A 26,880-nucleotide genomic window follows, 5' to 3' on the forward strand; every position below is an offset into this window, starting at 1 on the left:
TAATAGCCACTTGGGGATTTATCCCCCACTAATTCATCCAAACCCCTTTAAGTCATTTACTTGTGGTCTTTACAACAACCCAGAGCAAATACAGTTTTGCAATTCAGGAATGTACATCATGAAAGCACACTGGGTTTATTCTCAGTACCAGAAGTTTTCACAGAATCTTTTTTTCTATTTATTAACATGAAGCAGTAACTTCTCTACTCTTTCACAGCACCACTTTTTAAAATCTGTATCATTTCCCTTCCTCAGAAATTTTCTAAGCTTATCAATTCAGCCCCTCTTTATCCAAGAGTTACTATTATTGTCATATGCAGTATCTTTTCCAACTCTTTTCTAATCTAAGACAGACTGACCCATATTGTAACCAGTATTCAAACTGCACGCATTACCATGGAGTCATGTAATAACATGATTTTTTCCCCATATCACTCACTCTCATAATTCTTTTAATTTTTTTTGCTTGCTGGATAGCAAGTACTGAGACTTGAAGATTTCAGACAGCTGTCTATGATGATTTTAAAGCCTCTTCTTGAGTATCAACAGCTATACTAATATTTAGCCTCCTGAAAAGTTACACAGTACCTGCCAACTTGACATCCGCAGCCAGGTTCCACCATCACTGTTCTGTCTACATTTCTGAATACATGCCACCTAGTCACAGCAAGTCTATCTCTCCCGTTTTAATTCCTTCCCCTACAGTGACCAACCAAACTTTTCAGGAATCATTCTCCACTACAATATGTGAAACTATCATACCTCCACTTACCTTTGTAAATTTTGTGATCTGTATCATTCTGTAATTTTATTCTACATATTGACCTGGTGTACCTCTTCTCAACCCCTATGCTATCCAGACTACACAAGACTAAAGGAACTACCACTTTACTGATCCAGAATGGTAATTTCTACGTACACCTAGAATGTATGTAATTACAGAGCAAAGAATCCATACTCTTTTCAAGTAAGAGTCTAGCACTAAGTTTACCTACATAAAATACATTTAAAATTCTACATTTAGTGTGCTCTTATCTGTGCATATCAACACTGGCATTTAAAGATCCATGACATGCAACTCACACACTGGAAACCAGAACCAAAAATAAGTGTCTTACTGTTTCTTGTAATAAAATAATTTATAGAATATTGAAATGTTCAGTAAAAAGTAAGCAGTCTAAGAAAATAAGCAGTACTTTTAGAAAGACTCAAAAAATAGGAATCTCTCATCCAATGCTGAATTAACATTTCTATAATTTACATTAACCAATTATTAAACAAGCTCTCAATCATTTTATGAAGTGTCACTCAATCACATATTTCATGCCTGTTCATTTTGGAAAAAGAATAAAAGACTTCAATTAATATGACATGACAAACATGCCTAGGAAAAGGTAGGTGCATTCTTTACTTCATTAAAAATGGGTGACATCTGAAGATACTCTAATTTTCCAGGCATATTAGCTGTTTCGTCACTTTGGGCCCAGAGAAAGCTAGGGGAATAAGAGGAGCAGCAGAAGTACCATAAGTACTCTGCAGAAGATATTGACATCTTGGTCCTATCTGCATTGTTTGGGAATTCTTTACATATTTCCTGTGTTGTTTCCTTTGAAGATACCTTAATTAGCAATACAGCTCAAGTGCACAACATGTGTTTATGAATATTTCAAAACATATTTGTTTACAGTCTTCAGTGATTCTCACACACTAATAAATTAATGCATGTGCTCCTCCTCCATCCGTCTGGTAGTCAGTCTTCCATTAGGAGAAACAACTGATGCCTGTTTTCCCCTCCTCTCAAGTTTGGACAGGGTTTCCTCTCTGTTGATTAATTCCAAAGTTGCAAAACACAAACTGGCGTACAGTTTCCTAACTACTGAATATTCTATTTCAAAGTGATGACAGAAGGGATGCTCAGGAGGTCACCTAGTCCAACCTCCTGCTCAAACAAGGGTCAACACCGAATTCAGATTGGGTTGCTTATCTAAATCTGATCTTGACTATCTCCAAGGACAGAGAGCCCACAATCTGGGCAACCAGAACCAGGGCTTAAATAATACTCAGAGCAAGAGTTTTTCCTTTCTTTCTAGTTGGAACCTCATATTTTAATAAGCATTGTCTCTAATCCTCCTGCCATGTACTTCAGTACTTAAGCCTGGCTGCACCTTCTCAGTAACCTCCTCATAGGTATGGGAAGCCATTTTTTGGATATCTCTTCAGCCTTCCCCTCTCCAAGCTGAACAAACCCACAGGTCAGGAGCTCCAGCCACTGACCCTCTTCTGCTAGTGTCAACACACGGAAAGGACCCGGGCTGGAGCAGTTCATGAAGAACTGCAGCCCGTGGGAGGGACCCCACGCTGGAGCAGGGAAAGAGTGAGGAGTCCTCCCCCTGAGAAGGAAGAAGCAGCAGAAACGTGTGATGAACTGACTGCAACCCCCATTCCCCGTCCCCCTGTGCCACTTCAGGAGGGGAGGAGGTAGAAAAATCAGGAGTGGATTTGAGCCCAGGAAGGGGGAAGGAGGAAGCGATAGGGGGAAAGTGTTTTAAGATTTAGTTTTACTTCTTATTATCCTGTTTTTATTTGATTAGTAGCAAATTAAATTGATTTTGGGTTTTCCCCAAGCTGAGTCTCTTTTGCCCATGACCATAGTTGGTGAGAGATCCCTCCCTGCCCTTGTCTCAACCCAGGAGCCTTTCACTGGGCAGGGGAGGAGTGAGCGATCAGCCATGTGCTGCTTTGTGGCTGGCTGGGCCTAAACCACAATATATTTCAATGATTTACCAGCCTTTTTACCTCAACAGGCACTGCTGACATTTTCTTTGCCTATTTCTACCCAATCCTCATTCTCTGGAGACAAACTTTGCATTATCTATGCTTTCAATGTCAAAATCTGGCCTCATGGTGAGACCTGGGTATAACTTAGGTGAGAGGGAAATTCACAGAAGGCAATATTTTTACTCGAATTACTTCCAAAATCATAATTTTAACACCATTACAAAAAGGTATAAATATCAAAAGCAGTAATTATTGTACATATACCAAGTACACAACTTTTAATTGCTCTCCACAGCTCTTTTATAGTTCTCCACAGAGACCACATGGGACATTAAACAAGATGTGGCTCTGTCAAATTCATTCTTCCTTCTTTATTCTATTACTTGTCTCACATAAACTGAGTAACTAAATTATTAAAATACATATTATTCTAATAAGCTTCTCTTCCCTCAGTTGTTTCATGTAGAATTAACATTATATTAATGATATCAGTTTTCCATGAAGTACAGAATCTAAAATTTCTAATATTGTCAATGAAGCATATGGATATTAATAGTCTACAAAGATTTTTTTTTAAATATTTGAAAACCTGAAGAAAAAAAACATATTCAAACACTGCTATTATTATTAGAGTTGAATATAGTCAAGAACTATATTTAATAAGTGGCAAAACTGTGTTAGTATTCATAATATTAATTTGATGCCTCCTTCCATGGTAAACAGAATGAAATGTGATTTATACCAAACTTTTCACCAATGCATAACAACGCATACAAAAAGTAAATTCAACACACCAATTTAAAAAATACTGAAATATTTAAAACCCTCATATGCTAATACCATCAGTTAGCATGAGTAATTTTTGACCAATTATAAGTTTGGGAAAATTAAAAATAATCACCAACAGTAAGTGCTGAATAGCACACAAACAGTACTTGAAATTAAATTGGTGGCATGTAGAACAGCATAAAAATGCAGCATAAAAACACTCAAGCTACAAACTTCCAATAAACATGTAAAATTTTTACACTTAAAGAAATAGATATTCAACAAATATTTTTTATATGGTATTGCAATATAAAAATCAATCATACCAACATTTTGTTGAACATTAAATTAGCCTTCAGAAATCTGCATTCCTCTCTCAAACAAAACTATCAGAGTATCAGAATATCCTCCTTACTCTCTACATGATAATTCTTAGAGAAACACAGAATTCATGCTATTAATACAGTTAACAAACAGTTAAGCTTCAAAAATTATCTCAATTCTGCTGCCTACATTTAGAAAAAATGAATTGTGTTAAAAAAATAATGGATAGAAATTTTTTTAAAAATTGGCAGCTTATTTTTTTCTAGCACGTCTTATCATAGCACCATTACTTCTATACAAAACCAGCCACTACAATTTTCTTAAAAATCAAATCTGAACTCTAGTTTCCCTGCTAAATACATTTCCGTAAATCTAGTTTGCAGAAAACCAACACACTTAAAAATTTCATTTCAAGTGATGTAACAAAATGACCTTCTATTCAGTCCAACAGGAGAAAGCAACAAAATACACCTGAACAACTGTATCATTGAAATCTTCTTTTGGAAGCCCATAACTGAAAATAATTACCAATGTCAAAAAGTCAATTTAAGTAGCTGCCCTCAAGAACAAGTTATATACTGATTTGCAAAGAATGCGACAGAGGTAAAAGCATACAAACATCAGCAGCTTACACAATGTGCTGTGCCACTAATGATAGGAAAGTGTTTATACAGTCTGTAGAAGGTTTCAGATAAGATCACAGTATCTTCACCATAAAATAAGTTTTCAGGAAAACATTATATGTTTATACCAAGACATTTAGTGGAAAAGTTGATAATTCACTATTATCAAGTTACTTACCTGAAGGATAAAAATTCTTTTGATCATCTTGTTCAATGAACCAACAAGAAAGAGCTCTGACAACCAACCAAAAGATTACTCATCCTGCTATAATTACAATGAATTCAAAAATGAAAGGCTTGAATAGAGAAAGTTTTTCCTATAAGCAGGGACAATGTGTAAACACACAAGCAAAGTTTGTTTACAATATTTTATTTAGCCAAGCTTTCCTCATTCCTTATCCAAAAGCGTCAGTGTTATTAAATTTAATATAATCTTACATGGTATTGTACTTTTTTCTTTAACCAATAGGTTCAATTAAGACAAAATATGCGCTATCACTGCTTTGTACTATTAGTATCAGCAGCAGTACACACTGCTCATCTCCAAAACTGTATTTGCAGAATTTTCTCTCAGTACACACTGCTGCTGAAATGAAGATTCTGATACATACTTGCTGCTTATTAGGTTTAGATCTGCTCAAGTATTAACCACTTTGTTCCCTCAGTTTCTAATTCCAATACTATCAAAAAGATTCCAAAGGGGTTCAAGCCCTAGATTATCTTTCAAACACATAAATTAGTTGATTCCATAAAGCTAATCCAGTTCAGAATAAAACTTCCTGCTGGAAAATATCAAACTGAACAGGAATACACAAAAAATACCTAGATCTGTGGGCCCTGACTTAGGATCCCTAAACTCTACCAGATCTCCCTTTACCCTGACAGGATCCATATGGTTCCTCCAAAAGAAAAATTTATTTATAAGAAGCTAGAACTTTTCAGGTCCCAGATTTACTTTTTTTTCCAAATTGTCCCTCTTCTACTGCACACCTTTTTTTTTTTCTTTTTTTTTTTTTTTTTGGTGAGGATATTCCAGAACAGTATGGTAAAACAAAAATCTGATAGTATTTTCTGCATGGGGTCAATTCTTTAAGGTTTACAGTGGAGCAAGAATCTTCAAAGACACTTTCTGATATTATCTTCTCATCTAAGCATCCAAAACAAAGCAGAGAAAACTGTTTTTCACACCACGTACTTTCTAGCCTCAGTCACAATTTAGATGAGTGGGTACAAAGCACCATCTTCTATCATTTCATGAGGCAGAGATAGGGAACGTTAAAAATTAAGATTAGCCCTTCAATTTGAGATTAATCATATCTTCGCAAAAAGCCTGCAATTCAGCCACAATGCAAATTACACGTGGTAATACAAAGGGAAGGAGCTGAACTCCATGAAAGTACCTTAAAAGGAAAAGCTTAACAAGTATGTCCTCTTTAAGAGAAATATACTGATTAGCTTCATTCAAGAAGTGTTGGAAAAGACTGCACTTCTTGATTAAAAAGACAATGATAATAAACACTGGTATTCAGTTCAGTTAGTACTGATTGTAGGCTGACTTGCTAAGAGACAGCTGAAGTATTGGATGACTCCCCAGAGCCAAGCAGCTGATACAACAGCTTTATCAAATGGGAATGGTACCGTTGTGGACTCTAGCCTGAAGCCAATAGATCCCGACTTGTCTCCTGCAGACTGATCATCTCCAAAACTGTATTTGCAGAATTTTCTCTCAGACAGTCCTGAAGTCAGTGACGTGAGTCTATCTTAGTATAGGTTGAAGGCAATGCAAAACAATATCTTCCTCTCTCAAAGGCAACGAATACATTCTATCAAAACAGTGCTTGAAACTCAAATACCTACAGAATATTAACCCAATATAGAAATAATACACACCAAAAATAAAACTCCTACAGCCAAGTATGGAAGCTGAAAAGAATAACCAAAGCTACTTACACAGAATCCAGAGTAGAAGAAAGAAAACTGTAATACAGATCAAAAGCAGAGGTTTTGTTCTACCTTCACAAAGTGCTTAACAGAAACAGCAGTAGAACTGTCTTCACAACCACAAACAAAGCATGCAGATGGCACAATGTTTGTCCAGCTTACACATTTGGCCAGAATTAAAATTCTCCAGCTTTCAGTAGCTGCACAGCAGCATCCCAGGATGAACTAACATATACTCAACCAGCTACAGGAAAAGCAGTACCTCTTGAGTCACCACTTTTGAGGAGCCCCTCACATTTTGAGCATATCAGCAGCTTAACTAAACACCTTATTCTTGAAAGAAAGGTCATTAGAAAAGAATAAAAGTGCTAAATCTTCTGGGTGCTTGCATTATTTGATGATTACAACGAAAAAAAGACAATGAATCACGTTCCCACACTATTATAGTTCTCTCTTACCCCACAAACTGGTGAAAATCCTTTGGGAGAAATACTACCACAAAGTCAACGGATATCAGACAACGTTATTTTTAAGCAAATACAATTTTCTTTAGATTTGTATTTGTAATTTTGTTGTTTGAAAATATTCTTACAAAGTTAAACATGCTCAAATTTAAGATATTACTTCTAGATTCTACGAACTCTTCAAAAAGTCATTTGGTCTTCATTACTGGTGAATGTCTGTTTTATACAGCTGTATGTAGTAGCTGTATCCAGTCATTTTTAAAGAACACAAATTCAGACAGTGACTCACCTATAAAATTATGTTTGTTTGTTTTGGGATTGGGTTTTTTTGCTACATACAATAAACAACATATAACACAAATGCACAAAATATATATTAAACTGTCTATACCATTCTATTGCTCCTTGCCCTTCTTCCTCCTTCCCCATTTTTTCCTGGGTGAGGTAAGGAAAGCAAAAGCAAGAGGGAAAAAAATACAGCTCTTCCTTTTAGGCAAGGCATCAATAGGAGGTAAAGGTTAAAGACAGATTTATACTAATATCTCTGACTCCCAAAAGATAAGTGCCTGAGGTTTCACCCAATTTTTTTGATTGCAATAATGCAGTATATAAGTCTTCAAAAACAGCTATTAGGCCTACCACCTGTAGTAGTTCTTTTGAAAACACTACTCTTACAGATGGCAGTAAAACTGAATTTTAGTTTAAGAAAGAAAAACCTTCAGTTTTACTCTTGCTAAAACTGTTACTGTCATCTTACAGCCAAAATTGTATTACAGAACTAAGAAAATGTTGAAAAAAGGTGCTGTTTTACTTTATGCTAAATAATATAGAACTGCAGACACCCAATCAAAAGATGGTCCTGCTCATGTTTCAGCTCGTCAGTTTCACACTCTCATTTGCTGCAAATATAGCAATATAGGATTTATGCAACTTCAGAGCAAGCAAGATCTACACACTAACCAAAAACTGGCGCTCACCATCCTTAAAAACAAAAAATTACCAAACAAAACCCAACCACAGGTCACTCTCAAACCTCAAAACAACTCCCCACTCCTAAATGTAGTCTTCTGCTGGACCAGCAAGATCATCCTACTTGCCTCATGGTCACACAGTAAATAGGCTGAAAGCATGGACAAACACACAACCAGGAAGCCAGTGAGAAAGGAGAGAGAGAAAACCATACTGTGAAATTTCACCTTAGTGCAAACACATATATGTTAATAATTTACGTTAAACTGGAAATCTGCAAGTTAAACATATTGCTTAATATTTTTCATGTAGAATTACACAGTATTTAGAAAAGAAATGTTTCCATCTCTGTAACAAGTTAAAATGCAAAACTAGGTTTACCAGCAAAATAAAGCAAGCAAGCTAATTAAGCCATACCAGCTACCTGTCTTCCACAATTGGAAAAAGTGGATTTCAGAGCTTTTTACTATATGAAGCAAATACAGTGACAACAGTGAGACATGTAAGACTGGAAAGCCATCGGGTTAAAAGTCATTTGGCATTAGAAAGTGGTATAAGTTTTTTAAATTACAGGAAACAAATGTTAAAACTTCAAATGTTTGTCAAAAAGAATTTAAGTATTTGTGTAAATAAAGACAAAAGACCATCACACATCAAGCATACAATTTAGAGAACACATTCTACTTTTAGAATGTGCTTTTCCCATAATTATTTATTTCTAGAATAAAATTCTAAAAGTACTTTAAAACAGAAAATAAGAGGCTTTACTCATTATGCAAAGTGGGAAAGTCTTTCCTCCAATAGTTCTCCTATCTTACCTGTATCTTCAATGAATTGCACACATTTTTCAACAAACAGAGGTATCGGTTTCTCAGGTGTAACCAGATCCTGTAGGGGCATCCCAAAGTAATTACTTTCCCAGTTTCTACGGATTGGAGGATTGAATGTCTTAGTTTTCTTTTTCGGCTACAACAAAACAGAGTTATTTAAGTAATATTTAAGTAATATTTTAACTAACTCATATTGCAACCATTCAGTAAAAACAAACTGATCACACATCTATCAGACATTAAAATTCCTCTATGGCAAACTGAATAAAAACAAATGTACTTTTAAAATAGCATACATTAGACACAAAGCACTCAAATAACTTCTAATAGGTTTGGTAATTTTTGTATCGCATTAGGAACAGCATGACCCAATGCACCAGTAATTGAAATACTATAGGAACAAAAATAAACACACTACTTGTTTAGAGTGCTATGACAAGTCTTTACATACTAACTTTCAGTACCACTCACAAACGAATCTACATGAGTAACAATTGAACCACATATCTACAGAAATTTTTAGGATAAGATTGTGAAGTGTCATATCACCAGAATAAATTGAATGTCTTCTGTATGCATCTCATTAAAGATACTAAATAATTTTCATATTGCAACTATGCTAGAAACATGATGATCCAGAATGTATAGCAATCAATTCAGAGTTAGAGTTGCATGTACAACTATTAAGCATGATTGCTTTGTTACAGGCGCAGGATTTTAGCCAGAAGGAGGTTTGCACCCAATCAAATCTAATAAGATGATGAGTTTCATATGGAGTTTTCTTGCTTGTTTTGATTTTCCCTCCCCTTTCCACCCCGAGAGGGACTTTTATCAGTGCAACTGATAAATCAACTTTGGACGATTACAAAAATTATATTGTATCAGATACCATGTTTCATCTCTGAATGTTAATGAAAATACTCAGAGATAACCATATAAAGTGGTCAATCAATTGCCTATACATTGGCAACTGAATATGGAAACTGAATGAACATCACCATTAAAATCTAGCATTTTATCTTTAAGCTTATATAGAATAAGTAGTTAAAAGCAGTTACATTTTCATATAAAAGCTCTTCAGTCAACATCTAATAGTACATTTTCATATAAAAGTTCTTCAGCCAACATCTAATAGTACAAAATAGAAGAAAAACAAAAGGCGCAACAGCCAGATTTAAATTTCATAACCAGGTTTCTAGAATTTTATAATTTCTAATAATACTACACCTCAGTTAAGACAAAACATGTCTCATTTCTTTATTTTACATCTAGAAAGGTCCTGAATTTCAATATCTTTGTGCTAAAAAAAAAAGGGGGGGGGGTTAACTTCTACTTTTGTTCCATCAATTTTACTTAATCAGTCCTTACAAACTTCACATCAGCAAGGTACATATACATGACTGACTTGCCCACTGAGTATTAATGAGCTGAAGATGAACTCTATTAGGGAAAGTGAAAACTACAGCCTAAAGAACATTTCTCCAACTATCACCTTACAGCACCTGTGGAACTTCTCCAACACTTGATAAAAAAATCTGGTAATCAAAGCCTTTCAATAACCTAATTAAACAAGTAAGACTTTTTATGTGGAATATCTCTTTGTAAGACAGCTTGCACTTCTTGAAATCAGCATCAAAGTAGCCATGAGTGACCATGATAACAGAAGGCTACAAAAAAACAGGCTTATCTTTCAAATTTGGGATTTTTATAGTAGGTTTGGCACTTATAATTTAGAAGGAAGGAACATTTACTAGAGAGTTCTTTGAAACATTAGAAAGAAATTGCTCTCCAGCAATTCATTTCTCCCCAAGTTGTACATTAACCGAAAACTTAATAAAAAGCTTAGGATAAAACTTTAGGATAAACTTTCATGACTAAAGCAGACACTGTCTGAAAGAGTTCCTTTCACCTGTCAACTCTTTGCATAACTTTTATTCATCTTGGATACAATATCAATGGTTCCACAAGTATGTGCCTTCGGATTAGAAACAGCTTTTTCTTCCTTCCTTCCTTCTCACTGTCACAGTCCCCTGCTTTGAAACCCGCAGCACTCAACCTAGTTCATTGGCTGTTTTCTCTTTAGTGGCAAAATCATATTTATATAGGCAACATCCAGTTCAGATGAGCAGCAGCTAAAAGGGCTAAGCTGAAGCTAAAGAACATGTAAAACTCAGTGAAAAACTGTTTGTCAAATGTTGAATGAAAGATCGTTTTAGAGATACGTACATTAACGCAATGAAAAAAGCAAAAACAAATTGAAATTATTTTTTTTCCAAGGTGTTCTGTGCACATCCCCACCATCTTAGAACAAACAGAGCAACACTCAGACTGTGTATTGCAGACCCAGCAGATAGAAAAAGACTGTGTGTCTCTTTGATTAAGACATAATATTAGCATGAGATAATTAAATATAAACAATTTTTTTTTTGTTTGAGTGAAAAGCAGTCTCATTAATGGAATAATAAACTGGGGTTTTACAGAATTTTTATGACAATTATAATACTAATGAATATTACTATCTGTGTAGAATACCTGGACGTAGAATGAAATATCTAACATGTCTGCAAAACTGGAATAAAGGATGCTGTTTTCTAATAACTGTCCTGTGTTTACAAGAATGGTTGTAAGGGACTGAGATATCAAGTATGACGTTATACACTCAAAAAAGCAGAAAGGTTTCTTAGATGAAGTTTAATCTCCAATTTGGAAAGTCAGAATTTGTCTAAAGAATTTATAGAAGAATAAAGTAAAAAAAGATAATTAAAAAATCCCTGAAGTCCTTTTCAAACTGATCTAAAAGTAGAGTAGAAGAGATGATCATCACAGGGCTATTTTGTAAACATGAAATTAGGATTTCACAAGGTAGACAAAATTACAATAATAATTTTATCAGCTAATTCCCATTATGTATCATGTCTCTCTCCTGTCCAATATTTATTAAAATATCTCTCTTGTGATTTCCCTTTCTTTTGGGGCATGTGAGTGGGTTAACTTTCCAATGACAGCACAAATCAAATCTTCCTGCAAATAACACTATCTACATGATCTTCACAAAAAAAATACTTCTACAAATTACCAATAAAAACTTAAGGTATTAAAAAACCACCATGTTATTTCCTGATTTCAGACTTCCATACTTTCCTTAAGTTGCATGTCTAGACTTCTTAAGCAAAGAACTTGTTCTGAAAAAAAAGGTATGTTACTGTGCAAAAGACCTGATCTTTGTCAATGATCAACTGACTTCAGGAAAAAAATACAGGTCTTATTTCTAAAAAAAATAAGCTTTAGTGAAAGCTTTTTTTTAATCCCTATTCCCCACTCTGAGAAAATAGCAGCTTTTCTGATCCATCAGTCATAGCATGCAACTTTCAAATCTGCTAGTCAAGATAATGACTATGATAAATTTTTCTGTGTAAAATTAACTTTTTTAAAAGTTCTCTAATGAAACAATATTTAAACAAAAAGACTGCTAAACATTAAATTATTCATTTAGTTAAACAGGACCCAAAAAGGGTGAATAATTTCTAAATTCAGATTTTGGTGGACCAATTATGATTTTGCCATGGTATTTTTAGTTCAATAGTTCTGCCCAATACACCTGCTCCCCACAATACAGCAGTCGCCTAATGATGGATACAGCGAGCACTAATCCAGGCACAAAGACAATTTTGTATGCTTCTTCTACATCATAATAAAAAAAGGACTAATAAGTACCAAGTTAGAGAAGACAACCAGCACAAAAGTTTTGTCAGTTAATCCTAGCAAAAAGGTCACTGTTTCACATACCACTGTTTCATGTTAGTAACTAAAACACAAGCCCAACACCATAAAGCTGAAATCCTTAGTTTTCATATAAATCTGGGGGTTTTATAACTGATTGCTGCACTGACGTTGAGCTTTCCAGCATGAGTTTCACCACTTGCTTCTTGCCAAACACAACGTCTCTTTATACCCTAACAGAAGTTAATGCCAAACCTCCAGCTGATCTGTATATACTTTGGCAGTAAACCATTTTAACTCTGATAATCCCAAATTTGCCTTGCTTTGCTGATACCAAAAGCATTTACCTGGAATATTGCTTTAATTACAGTAGCTTAATCACTGAAATGAGTGTTGCAAAAGATTAGCCGAAGTCCGCTTAATAAAAGCCAAGGCAATTATGAAAACATGTTTTCTAGCACAGCACGGTATCCAATTCTTGATTTCAAAACTAGAAACATTATTATAAAAAGCATAAAGCCATGAAACTGTAGATTTAAAGTATACTCAAGATTAACCCTCTTGACTATAGGTACCAAGGACCCACAGTTACGCAGCACTCATCTTCTAGAGAGAAACTAGGCTGAGACTTCAGCCAGCTGTGAGTCCTGAGAGTACAAGGCACTTAAATACAATCTTTTAAAATTAACTTAGAAAACTAAAAAAACTGCCCAAACCTACCTATCAAACCCCTTTATGAATGGGCTGCTTACTCTAGCAAGTCCTCTCTTTTCAAGAGGGATTCCCTTCTTTTTTTGTCTCTCACCTCCATCCCACCAGAACTAGCATGATAGTTTATTTATCAAGGGGAAATTCAGCCCCTTCTCTACCTCCCACATACTTCACTACTGCTTTTAATACAAAGGAAATTTTCTGCCTGCTTCATTTGCAGTCAGCCCTAGGGTCACAGAGGGCAAAGTCAATATTTTCAGGACTATTAAAATACTTCATAAAACCACGCACCATGAACAGCATTCATTTTATAGGCTTAATAAAGTATTTGTAATCTCCAATTCATGGCTAGCTCTTCAGAAGCTATACGACGTATGAATAATGCAGATGATGGTCCCTAACATGCTCTCTCTTTCTTCCCCTCATGCCTTCTGCCATTTTTAGAGTTCCAGCTTGTTACACTAAGTTTTAAACTACAGAGGCTCAAGAAGGCATATGGCTCCAAATATGCATTTTAAGAGTGTTAAATTTGAACAGATGAAACCTGAAAATACAGATTTTGATATTTCCTATACTCCTCAGGAGAAAAAAAAAATTTCACTACACATTCCATTCTGAAGTAGACAGTACTTTGCTAAATCAACCATTGAATTTACACAAGAACAGCTGAATAAAAATGTAAGTTGATCTCCCATTTCTCACATGTTTACCATAGTCTTATTAAAACTGAGATCAACACACATGGGCTATACAGTTCCTGACACTATTTCAGTAATAGTCTCAACATAAAATTTCATATAGTTTTGAAATTATAATGAGAGCAAACAAGTTTAAGCATAGAAAAATAGATGCCAAACCTGTACTACTTACATTGTGTTCTAAAATAAGTCAGAGTAAGATATGCAAGAATTCATCTAGGTGCTAGTGGATTTTTCTTGCTGAAATACTGAGACAAGTTATCAGATTAAGTTAAAGGCGCCTTACAATCATCTTGGTATAAAGGAAAACAGAACGTAATTCACAATCTTCTTTGGAAGCAATAAATGTTGTTTGCAAACAAGGTTACAAGGCATAGTGTTTTAAAGCACTGTTTTTCAGATTTAGTATAACACAGATGGAAACTCCACTCACAAAAAAAAAAAAAAAAAAAAAAAAAAAATCAGACCTTGAATAATAAAACTATTGACTATTGGTCAAAGAACAAAAATAATGAAACTTTTTCAGATTTAATAACTTTTAACAATGGCACATCAAAGAATTATCACTGGTCAGTTAATTTACTATATTGTTTACAAGATCTCTGTAGTTAGGATTTGTTTTCAGAAGTACTTCAAATTATATATTCCATATTAAAAAAAAAAAAAAAAAAAAGATACTCATACCAATCTTATTCCTACTTTTACAAATGAATCAACAAAATAATTCTTCCACAACAAGGCAAAAAGCCTGCAGAATTTACTTCAAGATGAGGCTCTGGCTCTGCCTTTCCCTTTGCAGAAATTTATTCAGGATATTTGCTGTTGATATACTGGGAAGGATAAGAACTAAACCAACAATACCTTATAAGAGGGGGAGGAAAATACAGCCTAAATTAGACACTCAACACATCTCAAAGCGTTCACAAAGATCAGAGCTCTAAATTAGATGGGTAAATTTTTAATACTTATGAATTGCATAGCAAAGATAAATAATAAGATTAGGAATTGTAACTATATGGAATAGCTACAGGTTTCCAGATCAGGCAGACTTCCTGCTGTACTGGGAATTACTAAATTAAGACAAGGGTAAAAAAGAACTTGCCTTTATTTAATGTAGTAATAATAATAATAGATAAATCAATAATAATTGATAAATAATTTTAAAAATATTTCTAATCAAGCTTGTTTACACATAAGAAAAGCATGGTGAGAACAATGAAAAGCCAAGCAGCACTGTGGTTTGGGCCTTATATCTGTGCATAAACTGCATGACAGTTGCAGCTTTAGGATTATTGCACACACATGAAGAGGTTCCTTCTGTCTGAGAGCTAAGAAGGCTTCCTCCAGCAATATATTTATCTAGGAATAGGTCTCTAGGAATGGTCACTGCCCTTTCATGTCCTGAAATTTTCTGCATTTTCTCTCTGTTGCTTCCTATCTCCAAACTCATCAAGTTAAACTAAAGACAAAATTAATTTATTATACGGCCTGCAAGGCTGGTGCTTTTAAAGAGACTGGTGTGCACAAACACACAATAATGTTCAATACTAGACCTTACTATTACAGTGTTAAAGATTCTGAGATAAGCATCTACTTGTAGTTCCCGCTTGCAATTTTTGAAAAAGACATCGAGATGAATGAACACACATCTCAGCTGAAGCAAAGTTGCATGTAACACTGTACTCTGTGCTTGTTCCTCCAGTTTGTGAACACTGGCAAGGAAACAGAGCATCAAACATAGAAAGCATGTTGATACAGGGCAGAATTCACTCTGGAAATTGCCTTTAACCTAAGAGATACTTTGCATAATAACAGCAGAAAGGACTATGTGTTTTTTCATGAGAAACTTTTACAGATAGAGTTCCATGGCAGGGGGAGGGGGAGGAAGCACATCATAGCTTAAACAAATTTTGGCACACAACAAGCACTTGAAAGTTTTCAAGCACAGGGTGCACACACAACTCCACACAAACCTGGCTAAAAAGTCCTATGACTCTGAAGCCAGTCTGTGTTCTTTTTTCTCCTTCTCTCCACTCTTCTTCATATACTTCCCTATCAGAAAAAGTTTAACGGTCCACTTGTTAACACATGCAAGGCCATACAATAAGTTTTTCAGAACGTTTAGAAACATGGTAATCACATAAAACAGGATACAGATGGGTGTATCGCAAGTTAGACTATGCTAGACTGATTCAACCTTCTCCATCGAAAACATGTATTCTTTTCTAGAGGCAAAGAAACTACAATGGTCAGCTGGTTTTACCAATCTGGACTTTAGTAAGGCATTTGATGGTGGCATATAGGAAACTACTGCGACAACTGGAGTAACGGATACAGGATGATATTCAACAAAAAGGACAGTCACAGACTAATGGAAAAATCATGCACTGGAATGTGCGTGTAGCATGTACTAGAATGTACAAGTACTATGTGTATGCACTATATGTGTGTGTACTATAAACAACCTATACTATACAGTAGGAAGTCATTAGCTGGAAATTACCAAGGACAAGAATAGGCCAAAGGTTCCTAAAGTGACAACTGCAACTAAGAAAAAGTTGGGTGCAATCACACAATTGTGTCACGTAGTAATTTCTAGTACAGATCAACAAACATTCAGATTATATGATGCAGTGCTGTGATTGCAATACTATAGACAGTTTCAGTCATCCTCATTCAAAAACGTAAATTCAGAGGGAATTACAAAACCTTTTTTAATCTTCTAAAACTCAGGTCAAGAAGCACCCATATTCTCTACACCTGTTTGGAGGTGACACATCACAAAAGGAAAAAAACATTTCAGGAGAAATGTTACCACAAGGAAAGGTGAAAACTGGAAATTGCATGAAGATTCCTCACCAATATAGAGGAAATAGAAGTTCTGGAGGAGTTTTACAGAATAGTGAGAATGAAGGGATAAAAACTTTTTGGATTAATTATTTCTGTGATAATTGAAAACAGAGCTCAAGGATGGTTCTTCCAGTTCTACTAGTATATAGAAACAAGATCTGAGAACACAAACACAGTGTTATGGACAACAATGGGCAAATAATTCAGACCAAAACACAATTACTTAAACAATTTAAAACTGAGACCAGTTAATTTCTTTTGGTAGTAAGTGGTGTTAAGAGGACCTTGCAAGTCATGTTACCTGCTCGCCACAGATTTGTCACTGCTATACTTTCCACAGTAAAACATATTAATTTATGCTTCCGAATAGCAACAAGTAGCACAATTCCGAGTATTTACTTCTGCCTTTAATAACTTGTGTTCACAGTAGATTTTAAAAAACATTTGGTACATATGTGTTAGCAGATGAGCCAAACTATGGCTCTTAATTTCAGAGTTGTAAAAAGGAACTGCTGTTTTTCCTATTCTATTGTTTGCCAAAATCCCTTCCTCCTTCGTACCCACCCAGCTCTTGCCTTCTTCCCTTCAATTTTTCACCTGAATCCTATGATCATTTTCACCCATCCCCTGCATCCCTGTATCTGTTCTAGTTACCTGTACCTGTATATGATTTTATCTTGTAAATTGGGAGACTGCGGTCTGAAAGTGTCAGGACAGAATGAGCATCCTTCAGCAAGGTCATGTCTCTTTCTTGAAACACATTATCTTTAAACATTCTCTTATTCTGGGCCTGCCTTTAAAATATTTTCCAGAACCTCCAACAGGAAAGTAAATACCACTTTAAGGAACTTTTATTATGTTTAACTTTAAAGTAATTGTCATAAATGGGGTAAAAAAAGCCAACCCCCCAAAAAACAAAACAAACCACCACCCCCCCCCCAACATTTTCTTTTAAAAAATTCTAAGTGTAAAAATCTGCATAGGCAAATTCTGTCTCTAGATGAAATCTGCTTTGTGTAATTGAAAACTGAAGTGCAAAAACCACAAATGACTGTGCATAGGAGCTTTCTGCAATACCATACAAGAAACCCACCCAGAAACACTACATCTCAAACCCCTCAAAACAACAAAGATGAAAGGAGTATCAAGAATGTTACATCCTATTTGGGCTTTAAAAAAGCAACAGCACACTACAAAGCTGATTTTAAAAATCAAGTTGTAATCTTTGACGGAGACAATAAGGACTTCAGACTTCGAAGGTTGAGTTTTTCCAAACAAATTCATTTTGTTTGTATGATTTCTGTATTTCAGAATCACTATAATTATAGCAAGAATAGTTACACATGTTTCTTTTGTTCCCTTTACATACAGCTGAACAGTTTAGAAAAAGTATCGGTAAGAGCTTTAAGAAATATTCAGAAAGGAGTACAAAAGTTTTATTTACACCTTTCACATTCAAGGGGTCAAAATTCTCAAAAAAACCAGCAAGTAATCTGTAAATAGTGGTAAAATAACATCCCTCACACAGACTAAATAACAGTCAACAAGGAAAATATAATTTGAATATTTTCCGAGTTTTTGTAATTAAAGACTGCTAGCTGCTCATCTGAAACAACACAGGAAAACATGGTCAATAAGTTCCAAAACTAATAAAACTGCATCTCTCTTGCAAAAAAAATCAACAGTTAAAAAAAACAAAGGAGTATATTACAAACTAGAATGACTCATCACATGAACTGGAACTAGCCCCACTTCAACATAATGCAAGTCACACACACAGAAGCCACTACTTATCAAAAGCACTAAGCACTCATCGTTCTTTGATATTTTGAATGCTTGCAAACATTTTAGCTATCAAGTTAAATTTGCTTTCTCCATCATTACAACAATTTGTACTTCTACTATTAAAAGTATTCTCTCACTAATTTGAAAGTACCAGCCCTAGACCACAAATTGCAAGTAAAAAAACCCCCAAACCCAAAAACCCAAAACCCCCCAAAAAACCAAAACCCAAAAACCCAAAACCCCCCAAAAAAACAAAACCCCAAAACCCAAAACCCAAAAAACAAAACCAAAAAAAACCAAAACAAAACCAAAAAAAAAAACAAAACCAAAAAAAAAAAACAAAACCAAAAAAAAAAAACAAAACCAAAAAAAAAAACAAAACCAAAAAAAAAAACAAAACCAAAAAAAAAAACAAAACCAAAAAAAAAAACAATATATCCAACAAAACTAAGAGGTACATTAAAGAAAACTTGAAACAACTCTTGTACACTTCAAGAGTCTTAACCAGTACAAAAGTTTAGAACAGCCTGAAACTTCCAACTCAGGCTGTCTCTCAACAGGCCAAAGCAAAAAGTGGTGGCTTTGGTAAAGATATCAGGGGGTTTTCTCACACAATGCCAAGAAGAGAAGACCCACTATGCTAGGTCTATACAGTTTAAACATAAATATCCAATTCAGAGTAACTTTCTGTCAACTCAATGCAGCTGAGACAGTAGGAGGATTATGAATACTACATTTCAATTTCTATGTAGCAAGATTATTTCAATCAAAAGTATATAAATTATTGCTTTAAAAAACATTTAAGTTTCCCAAAAGGAATAACTTCAAAGTATTTTTAACCATGATTTTATACCCACAAGACATCATTATCTATGCTTATGAGTAAGCCTTAAGAAAATTTAGCGCCCTTTAAATCAGTCATGTGTAATTCAAATCACAGCTGCATACTAGGACGTGCGATTCAGAATTTAATCCATTAGTAAAATATAACTATGCTGTACTTGAACAAAACTTATTTCTAAATGCCATTCAGCTACTGTCAGATTTAAGCTAAAGGGACATTTTTAAAATGCTACAAAACACAATATTAAAAAGGTTGACTTATTTTGAGACAAGAAAGAAAATATCTACCTGACCAGGAACACTCCTGATGTAATGTTAAACAACATCTATATGCAAAACAACAATTGCTAGCCTAAAATTAAAATCTAAACTATAAAGAGTATACATCCAGAACCTACACCACAGCAATATCCTGGTATAATAATTTTTAAAACAGTAAGTAAAAAACATAAGTAACTATCAACCATAAAGATCAAAATAAAACGTAGACATTTTCCAAGTAGAATGTCACATTATTATTTAGAAACCCATACTGGGCAGGCATTTTGTTCCCTTTATTTTGTTTGAATAGAGAATTGTACAGGTAGCACAGCTTTCAACTTGATTACTTGCTTGCCCACACTAGGAAAATGGAGCAGTCAGTAAAACCACTATACAAAGTTTCCTTTTCGTGCTCTTGTTTTAGAGTTCCAAGTAGACAACTGAGAATTAAAAAGAAACCACCCCTTTCATTCAGCAGCCCTAAACTTCATTCCAACAGCCAGAACTGCAAGAACTGAAAGAACCAGTTCTAACCAAGAACTCACAAAGCAGCTTTTTAAAAATAAAAAATAAATAAAAAAAGATGTTACAATTAAAAAAAAGGATCTGTGGACCCAATTCTGCTTTCACTTATTCATATGGAAGGGAGACTGCACATGTACATACAAAGGTGAAGAGAGCTGAAACTTTTTGAACAGCTGATTAGGTAGACAAACCATTTCATTCCATGAGGTTTGCTAGTTCCAAGCAAGTTAAGTAGAAACTTGGACAAAAATCAAACAATGCTACATCAAAATTTTAAAACACCTGTTTCAAAATAGGGTGCAACTCTTGCATATTTTGACTCTTCCCTTCCTACAATGCACCAGAAGTTTTAAATAAAATTTAAATCAATTGACTTACCTTCTTATCTTCTTTTACTTTTTGGGTTTTCTTTTTCATTTTTTTATCATCCAATTCTTGATCTGATGTAATAGCAGGGTTATCTATGCCACCCTTCCATGTTTCAACAGGTGAAAGAAGCGGATCTTCTTCACTTCCACGATGTCTTCCTTTTCTTTTAGTTTTAGAGGTGGTGAAAGCCTCATCATCACTTGCATCCGAATGTGTTCTCCTATAGTAAGACTTAGCTTTGCTGAACAGAGTCTTAGACTTATATTTGTATTTTGAAGGCCTTCTTTCCCCATGACTTTTGGATATTCTATCAGAAAACCCATTTTCTTCCTCACCTTGGGTGTTTATAACAACTGAGTTTCGAACTTTAATAATACGATTCTGACTATCATCTGGAACCGCGTAGATATCATCTGCAAAGCCTTTATGTTTGAAAATAGTGTCAATAGGTTCAGCATAGTTGTCAGATTGGTCTATATCTTCTGGTGGTGCCACAGGCACTCGAGAAGGTTGTTTTCTGGGGTTTTTGCCAATACCTGCCTCAATTGTTTTCAGGAGGTTAGGATCCAGTTTTTTCACATTTGTTCTTGGAACAAGTGGTTTCGGTTTTATTGGAGGAGGCACTTTATGGTTGCGTTCATGGTCATGACAATTGAGTGGTGTACTGTGAATAGGATATTCATTTCCTTCCAAATCCAATCGGTACTTTGAGCGGTCGCTAGGTGCTGGGAGTAACCTTACATCATCACCAATTGGACTGTAAGGTGGTGGTCCTTCAGTATCATCCTCTGAATCTGGATAATTATAGTCAAGGGAACTTCCTCTGGGAGATCTTGGAAAAACATCTTCACTTGTATGCGTTGTTTCTCTTGTGCTGTCTGACATATAAGAACTTTCAATCATGTTTTTCTTCTCTAATACATCACTGAAGAACAATGTGAAAACCTCAGTTTGACGATGATATTGAGATAACGAATATAAAGCTGTAAACTTAGCAGTAATCTCTGTTGCTATGTGTTCTCCTTCAGTCATGAGTTCCTTGATTGCTTCATTCTCAAAGAAGTCTGCCTGGCTATCGGTAACAGCCACTAACTGGACAGGAATCGTATCCTGAACTTCAGAAAGAAATGCCCGAAGCATTCCCATTGATGCCTTCCGCTTTGCAGAATAGACCAGTATATATCCATGAACAAGTTCATCTTTCCTTACACCAATTGAAGAATGATATGATAATATAGTTATCTGTATTCGACGCCTCTTTTCACCGATTATTTTATCAAGCATCAAAGAATTATTTTGGCCAGCCTGAGCAGCACTACAGGAGTGAGAGTCAAGGAAGGGTGAAAGAATAAGATCCACACTAAATGGATCACCACACATGGCACACATGACGATTCTTAAGTCAGCTTCTGACAGATCTTTAATGGTGGGAACTGGACTTACAACATCAAAATTGTGTTTAACTGCTTCCAGTACTCCCCTCAGAGCTTGTTTTATTTGGGTCTCATTAAATTTGCGTGGATACGTACCAGCAGGCACATCCACAAAAGGACACTGTAATTTGTTGGCCAATTGCTGTCCCTGATGTCTCAGAATAGGTAGATTCTTGCTAACACTGTCCCTCTGGTTAGCCAGTATTAACGTAAATGGAAGATTAGCCATATACTTGTCTCTCCTTATCTGAGATGCTTCAGCCCTTATTTTTGCAATGCACTCCCCAATAAAATTCAGTGATTCAATAGAGTTAAACACACAGAAACAACCATGTGGTTTGAAGGCTGAAGTCCACAACTGAGTCAACAGGTATGGGGATTTTGCATCAACTGGCCTAAGATCTAGCTCATATATTTTTCCATCTAATGCATATTCATCATCGGTGGACTGTGTCCGAATTTCATTTGCCAATTCTTGTGCAAGGCCATCTTTGCCCAAAATGAAAAGATTGACTTTATCAATGTTGGCACTATCATGGTATAAATTTGAGCGGCCATGGTCTAGTTGCAGAAGACTGTTGGCAAGTAACTGCTCTACTTTAATGTCCATGCAATTTTGGCCACTGAGACAAGTTTCTTTAGTTGGGTGATAAACAAATCCTATGTGTTTAAGCAGAAGAGATTCTCTATCAGGTGCAAGTTTCTGTAAAGCTTTGTATCTAGGTTCTTCACTCAGAACTGCATGGATTTCACTCATTTTATCTGAACTTGGTGTTGCATTAAGATCCAAGTCATAAAACAGCTCTGAATGTTCAAAAAGCATTTCCTGAAACTCCTCTTTGGCTTTTTCAACAATCTCCCTCTGATGCCTACCATATACTTCCTTACTATCTGCATCAGTGATATATTTGAATGCTTCGTCCTCCACCACAAAACATATAACTTCTTCCCATGGCTGTCCAGGTGAAATGAACTGGATTTTCTCAAGAGTTTTTTTGAATTTCTCCTTCATTTCAACCCTCCTTTTTTCAGATATAAGATGCTGCACATGGTTTTGATAAACTTTTTCTGCCTCTAGCGTAGTGAGAAGGTCAAATGGAATCCTTCTGTCATTCACTTTATCTATATGGTCAGTTTCATCCCAGGGTGTTTTTTCAAGCACTACAAAACAGGACTGGAAGTCAGGCCTTTTCTCTATTAACTTCAAGGCTTCTGACCAGCTCAAGTGTTCAATCTCATCAAGATTTGACATAAGAGTATTAAGAGCTCTTGGCAATGCATTAATGTATTCTTCTTTTCTTTTTCTAATATGTTCCTGTTTAAGCTGCTCTATGTGTTTTGAAAATGTATTTTTGGCCTTTTTTGTTCCTTCCAAATTTATGTACTCTTCATAATCAGGGTGGTTTTTCAGTTTATTACTAACAGTTTTCCAAGTTGCATGATAGTCTCTCACAGTTTGGACAAGTTTTTCAAACTTATCTGTTGCTGTAACAACTAGCTGTCTTTGAGTTTTATAGGCATCCAGATAGGGGATTATTTTAGGTTTACCACGAGTTTTATCCATCATTTGTACCAGTGCAGTAAAACATGTTTCAACATTGACATTGAATCTCGCTGATGTTTCCACTACCACAAGGTTCTTCTTATTTGAAGCAAAGGCCTGAACCTCTCGCAGATAGTGATCCACACATTCATCACATTTCGTTGCTGCTATTATTATGGGTTTTTTAGATTTTGAGAGCTGGATATAGAGATTATTCACAAATTTAAGTTGATCATCAAACTTCCTATTGCATCCTTGGCTTACGTCAATGCACAATAAAAATCCATCTATGCTTAATTTCCCTTCAGGCATTTGTTTTTGCTCAAAGTCTTGCTCCAAGCCTAGCTGATCTGTGCAAATGTACATTAGTTTTTCTGCTGACTGCAGTTTGGAGGCAGCTGCACGTTTTATATATGGTTGCAAATTCGTACTCCGATGAGGCAAGAAAGTCTGATCATCAATGAACTCAGTCTGTTCGATTACATGAATTCTGCACTCAATTCCATCCTCACCACTTTGTGTTACGTCACCCCAGTACAAAAAGTGATCATTGTTAACAACTCTTCCTCCAAAGTCAATTGTGCTAAGCACAGAGGTATGCTCAGGATAATATTCATCTGCTTTTGAACGAACGAATCTATTGCACAAACACGACTTTCCAACTCCACAATTACCTTTATCCTTTTCAGTTCCAGACAGTCCAACAACACTAACAGCATAAGATGGGGGACGTGGCTCTTTGTTTTTTGCCATCATAACTTTCCTCTCATCTTTTTGCAATTATCAACGTAACTGTATGTGGTTTTCATTCTGGAAAGGTTCCTACAAATTTAAGTTGTATATCCAGGGTTCCAGAAATAGCTTTCAGTTGTTCCTGCTTCAGCTTGTCATTAAGAGAACCTCAGATAACCAGGATGAGGAGGATCATCTTCCTAAAGAAAACAAAGAGAGAAAAAAAAATAAAGATTGCAGGCATTTCTTTCTAACATTCATGAGAGAAAAGAGATTTTAAAAAACACTTTTGCTTGCTCACCCTGAAATCATTTTCTATGTATATGAAAATTTTACAACTACTTTAAATGAGATCTTAAACTCATAATTCATTCATGTAAATGCTATTTATATTATAAATTTTAAAATAAACAGGTTTTAGGCACAGTTTAATAATAGTTCATCACCTATTTTGATAGGTGATCAGCATACTTCTAAAAAAAAAAAAAAACCCCCAAAAAAACTATACCCAAAGCCCCAAATTACTGTTTTCCTTCATAGCTTATGGGTACTAGGCACTAGAAAGCATTTTCAGCATTCTGCACTGCAATAAATACAACACAAAAACTCTAAACCCAACCCAATATTCACATACACACACTTCTATTCAAACTCATACTTCCACTAGACAGCATGCTTACCTGTGTGAATAACACTACTTTTGTGTGCATTTGTAGGTTTGGTTTTAGGTTTCAGTAAAGAAACTTTCAAAATAAGCAGCCGTAAAACCAGGAAGTTAGCAATGTGGCTCAGCTGCTGCCTATCTGCAGAAGTAAACTACTCTATTTGTATACTAACAGTAAGCTGCTTTTAAGAAGTTTCTAATGTGAATTCTACAGAAAAATACAAATATTGTCATACAAAGTACAGAAAAATAAGATTTATGTCTGAGATTTTAAGATTACAATGTAGTATCATTCCATCCCTAGGAAAAAAGCAAAAACTTTTAGTAACTGTAAACAAAAACTACTGTATCTACACTCAAACTTCCACAGAATTATAACAAGGTTCCAGTGGCTTTACTGAAGCTGTCATCAAGTATACAGTTACGACTAACTCTCAGTTATTCATGAGAAGACTTTGCTTGCTTACATACTGCAAATGGAAAGATATTTACTGTTTTAGAAACAACTGCATTATGAGGAAAACATTAAAAAAAAAAAAAAGAGTGGCTGAATGACTGGGCCCAGCAGGTTGTGATCAGTGGCATGAAATCTAGATGGGGTCCAGTAACAAGCAGTGTACTCCAGGGGCCAATGCTGGGTCCAATACTGTTCAACATCTTCCTTAATGACTTGGATGATGGGGCAGAGTATACCCTCAGCAAGTTTGCTGATGACAAAATTGGGAAGACTGGCTGATACACCAGAGCATTGTGCTGCCATTCAGGGAGACCTCAATAGGCTGAAGACATGGGCTGACGGCAACCTTGTGCACTGCAAAGTCCTGCACCCAGGGAGAAATAACCCCACGTACCAGTATATACTAGGAGCCAACTGGCTAGAAAGCTGCTTTGCAGAAAAGGACCTGGGGAATGTCAGTGGACAGCAAGCTGAACACAAGCCAGCAATGTGCCGTTGTGGCAAACAAGGCTATCGGTAGCCTTGGTGGCATGAGACAAAGTATTGCCAACAGGTCATGGTAGGTGAGCCTTCCCCTCTACATAGCACTGGTGGGGCCACACCTGATGTACTGTGTCCAGTTCTACAGTACAAGAGAGATATAGAGCTACTGGAGAGAGTCCAGCAAAGGGTCACCAAGCTGAATAAGAGACTAAAGTATCTCTCATATAAGGCAAGGCTGGGAGAGCTGGGACTGGTTAGCCCAGAGAAAAAAAAAGGATCGGGGGAGGATCTCATCAATGTGTACAGATATTTGGAGGAAAGGTACAAAGAAGTCAGAACCAGACTCTTTTCAGTGGTGCCTAGTGACAGGACAAGAGGCAATGGGCACAGACTGAAACACAGGAGGTGCCATATGAACATCAGGAAATATTTTTTTATTGTGAGGGTGACTAAGCACTGGCACAGGTTGCCCAGACAGGTTGTAAAGGCCCCCTCACTGGAGATATTCAAAAGTCGCCTGGACATGGTCCTTGGCAAGCTGCTCTACATGACCCTGCTTGAGCAGGGAAGCTGGACAAGATGCCCTCCAGAGGTACCTTCCAAACTACACTGTTCTATAATTTTGTGAAAATATTTTGATAAAAATACTTCTCTTTTTCTTGGTTAAAAGACAGCTATCACATGGCAGTATAAATGAAAGATACAGACTAATGTACTTAACATATTTGGTTTTACAGTTGTGGAGTACAAAATAACAACATAAATGCATGTGAAAGAACCCGTAAATAGCCCCTACAGAAAAGAAAAAGTATAATGAGCATCAATACTGACATTTTAGTTTCAATATCTCAGCTTTATTTTTTATGCATTTTGTCATTCTTAGCAACAATTTGTTAAGCATGGTACTGTAGTACCTTTCTTTAGTTTTTTTTAAAAAAAAGTAGGATCTGTCACCCAAAAAGCTCTCAAAATCTGCTTTAATACTTGTAAAACTAATTCACAACTTCTAAAACATATCTGAGTTTGAAGACATGCAGCAGTAAAAAGTATTTGTATCATTAAAAGTTGTAATAGAAGATAAAAATATTGAAACCTTTAATATCTCATAT

General features: G+C 35.6%; 1 protein-coding gene across 1 annotated transcript in view; it reads right to left on the minus strand.

Annotated features, from left to right (window-relative positions):
- Positions 1-26,880, minus strand: part of ARHGAP5 (Rho GTPase activating protein 5) — a 56,428-nt gene that overhangs the window by 19,956 nt on the left and 9,592 nt on the right. Inside the window, exons 3-4 of the mRNA XM_049825218.1 lie at positions 20,469-24,367; positions 8,686-8,833 (exon numbers count right to left, since the gene is read on the minus strand). Of these exons, the coding sequence (XP_049681175.1) occupies positions 8,686-8,833; positions 20,469-24,191 (3,871 nt within the window). The 5' untranslated portion in view covers positions 24,192-24,367. The remainder of the gene's footprint in view (positions 1-8,685; positions 8,834-20,468; positions 24,368-26,880) is intronic.

Source organism: Accipiter gentilis, chromosome 22 (assembly GCF_929443795.1).
Source record: "Accipiter gentilis chromosome 22, bAccGen1.1, whole genome shotgun sequence".
Taxonomy (NCBI): domain Eukaryota; kingdom Metazoa; phylum Chordata; class Aves; order Accipitriformes; family Accipitridae; genus Astur; species Astur gentilis.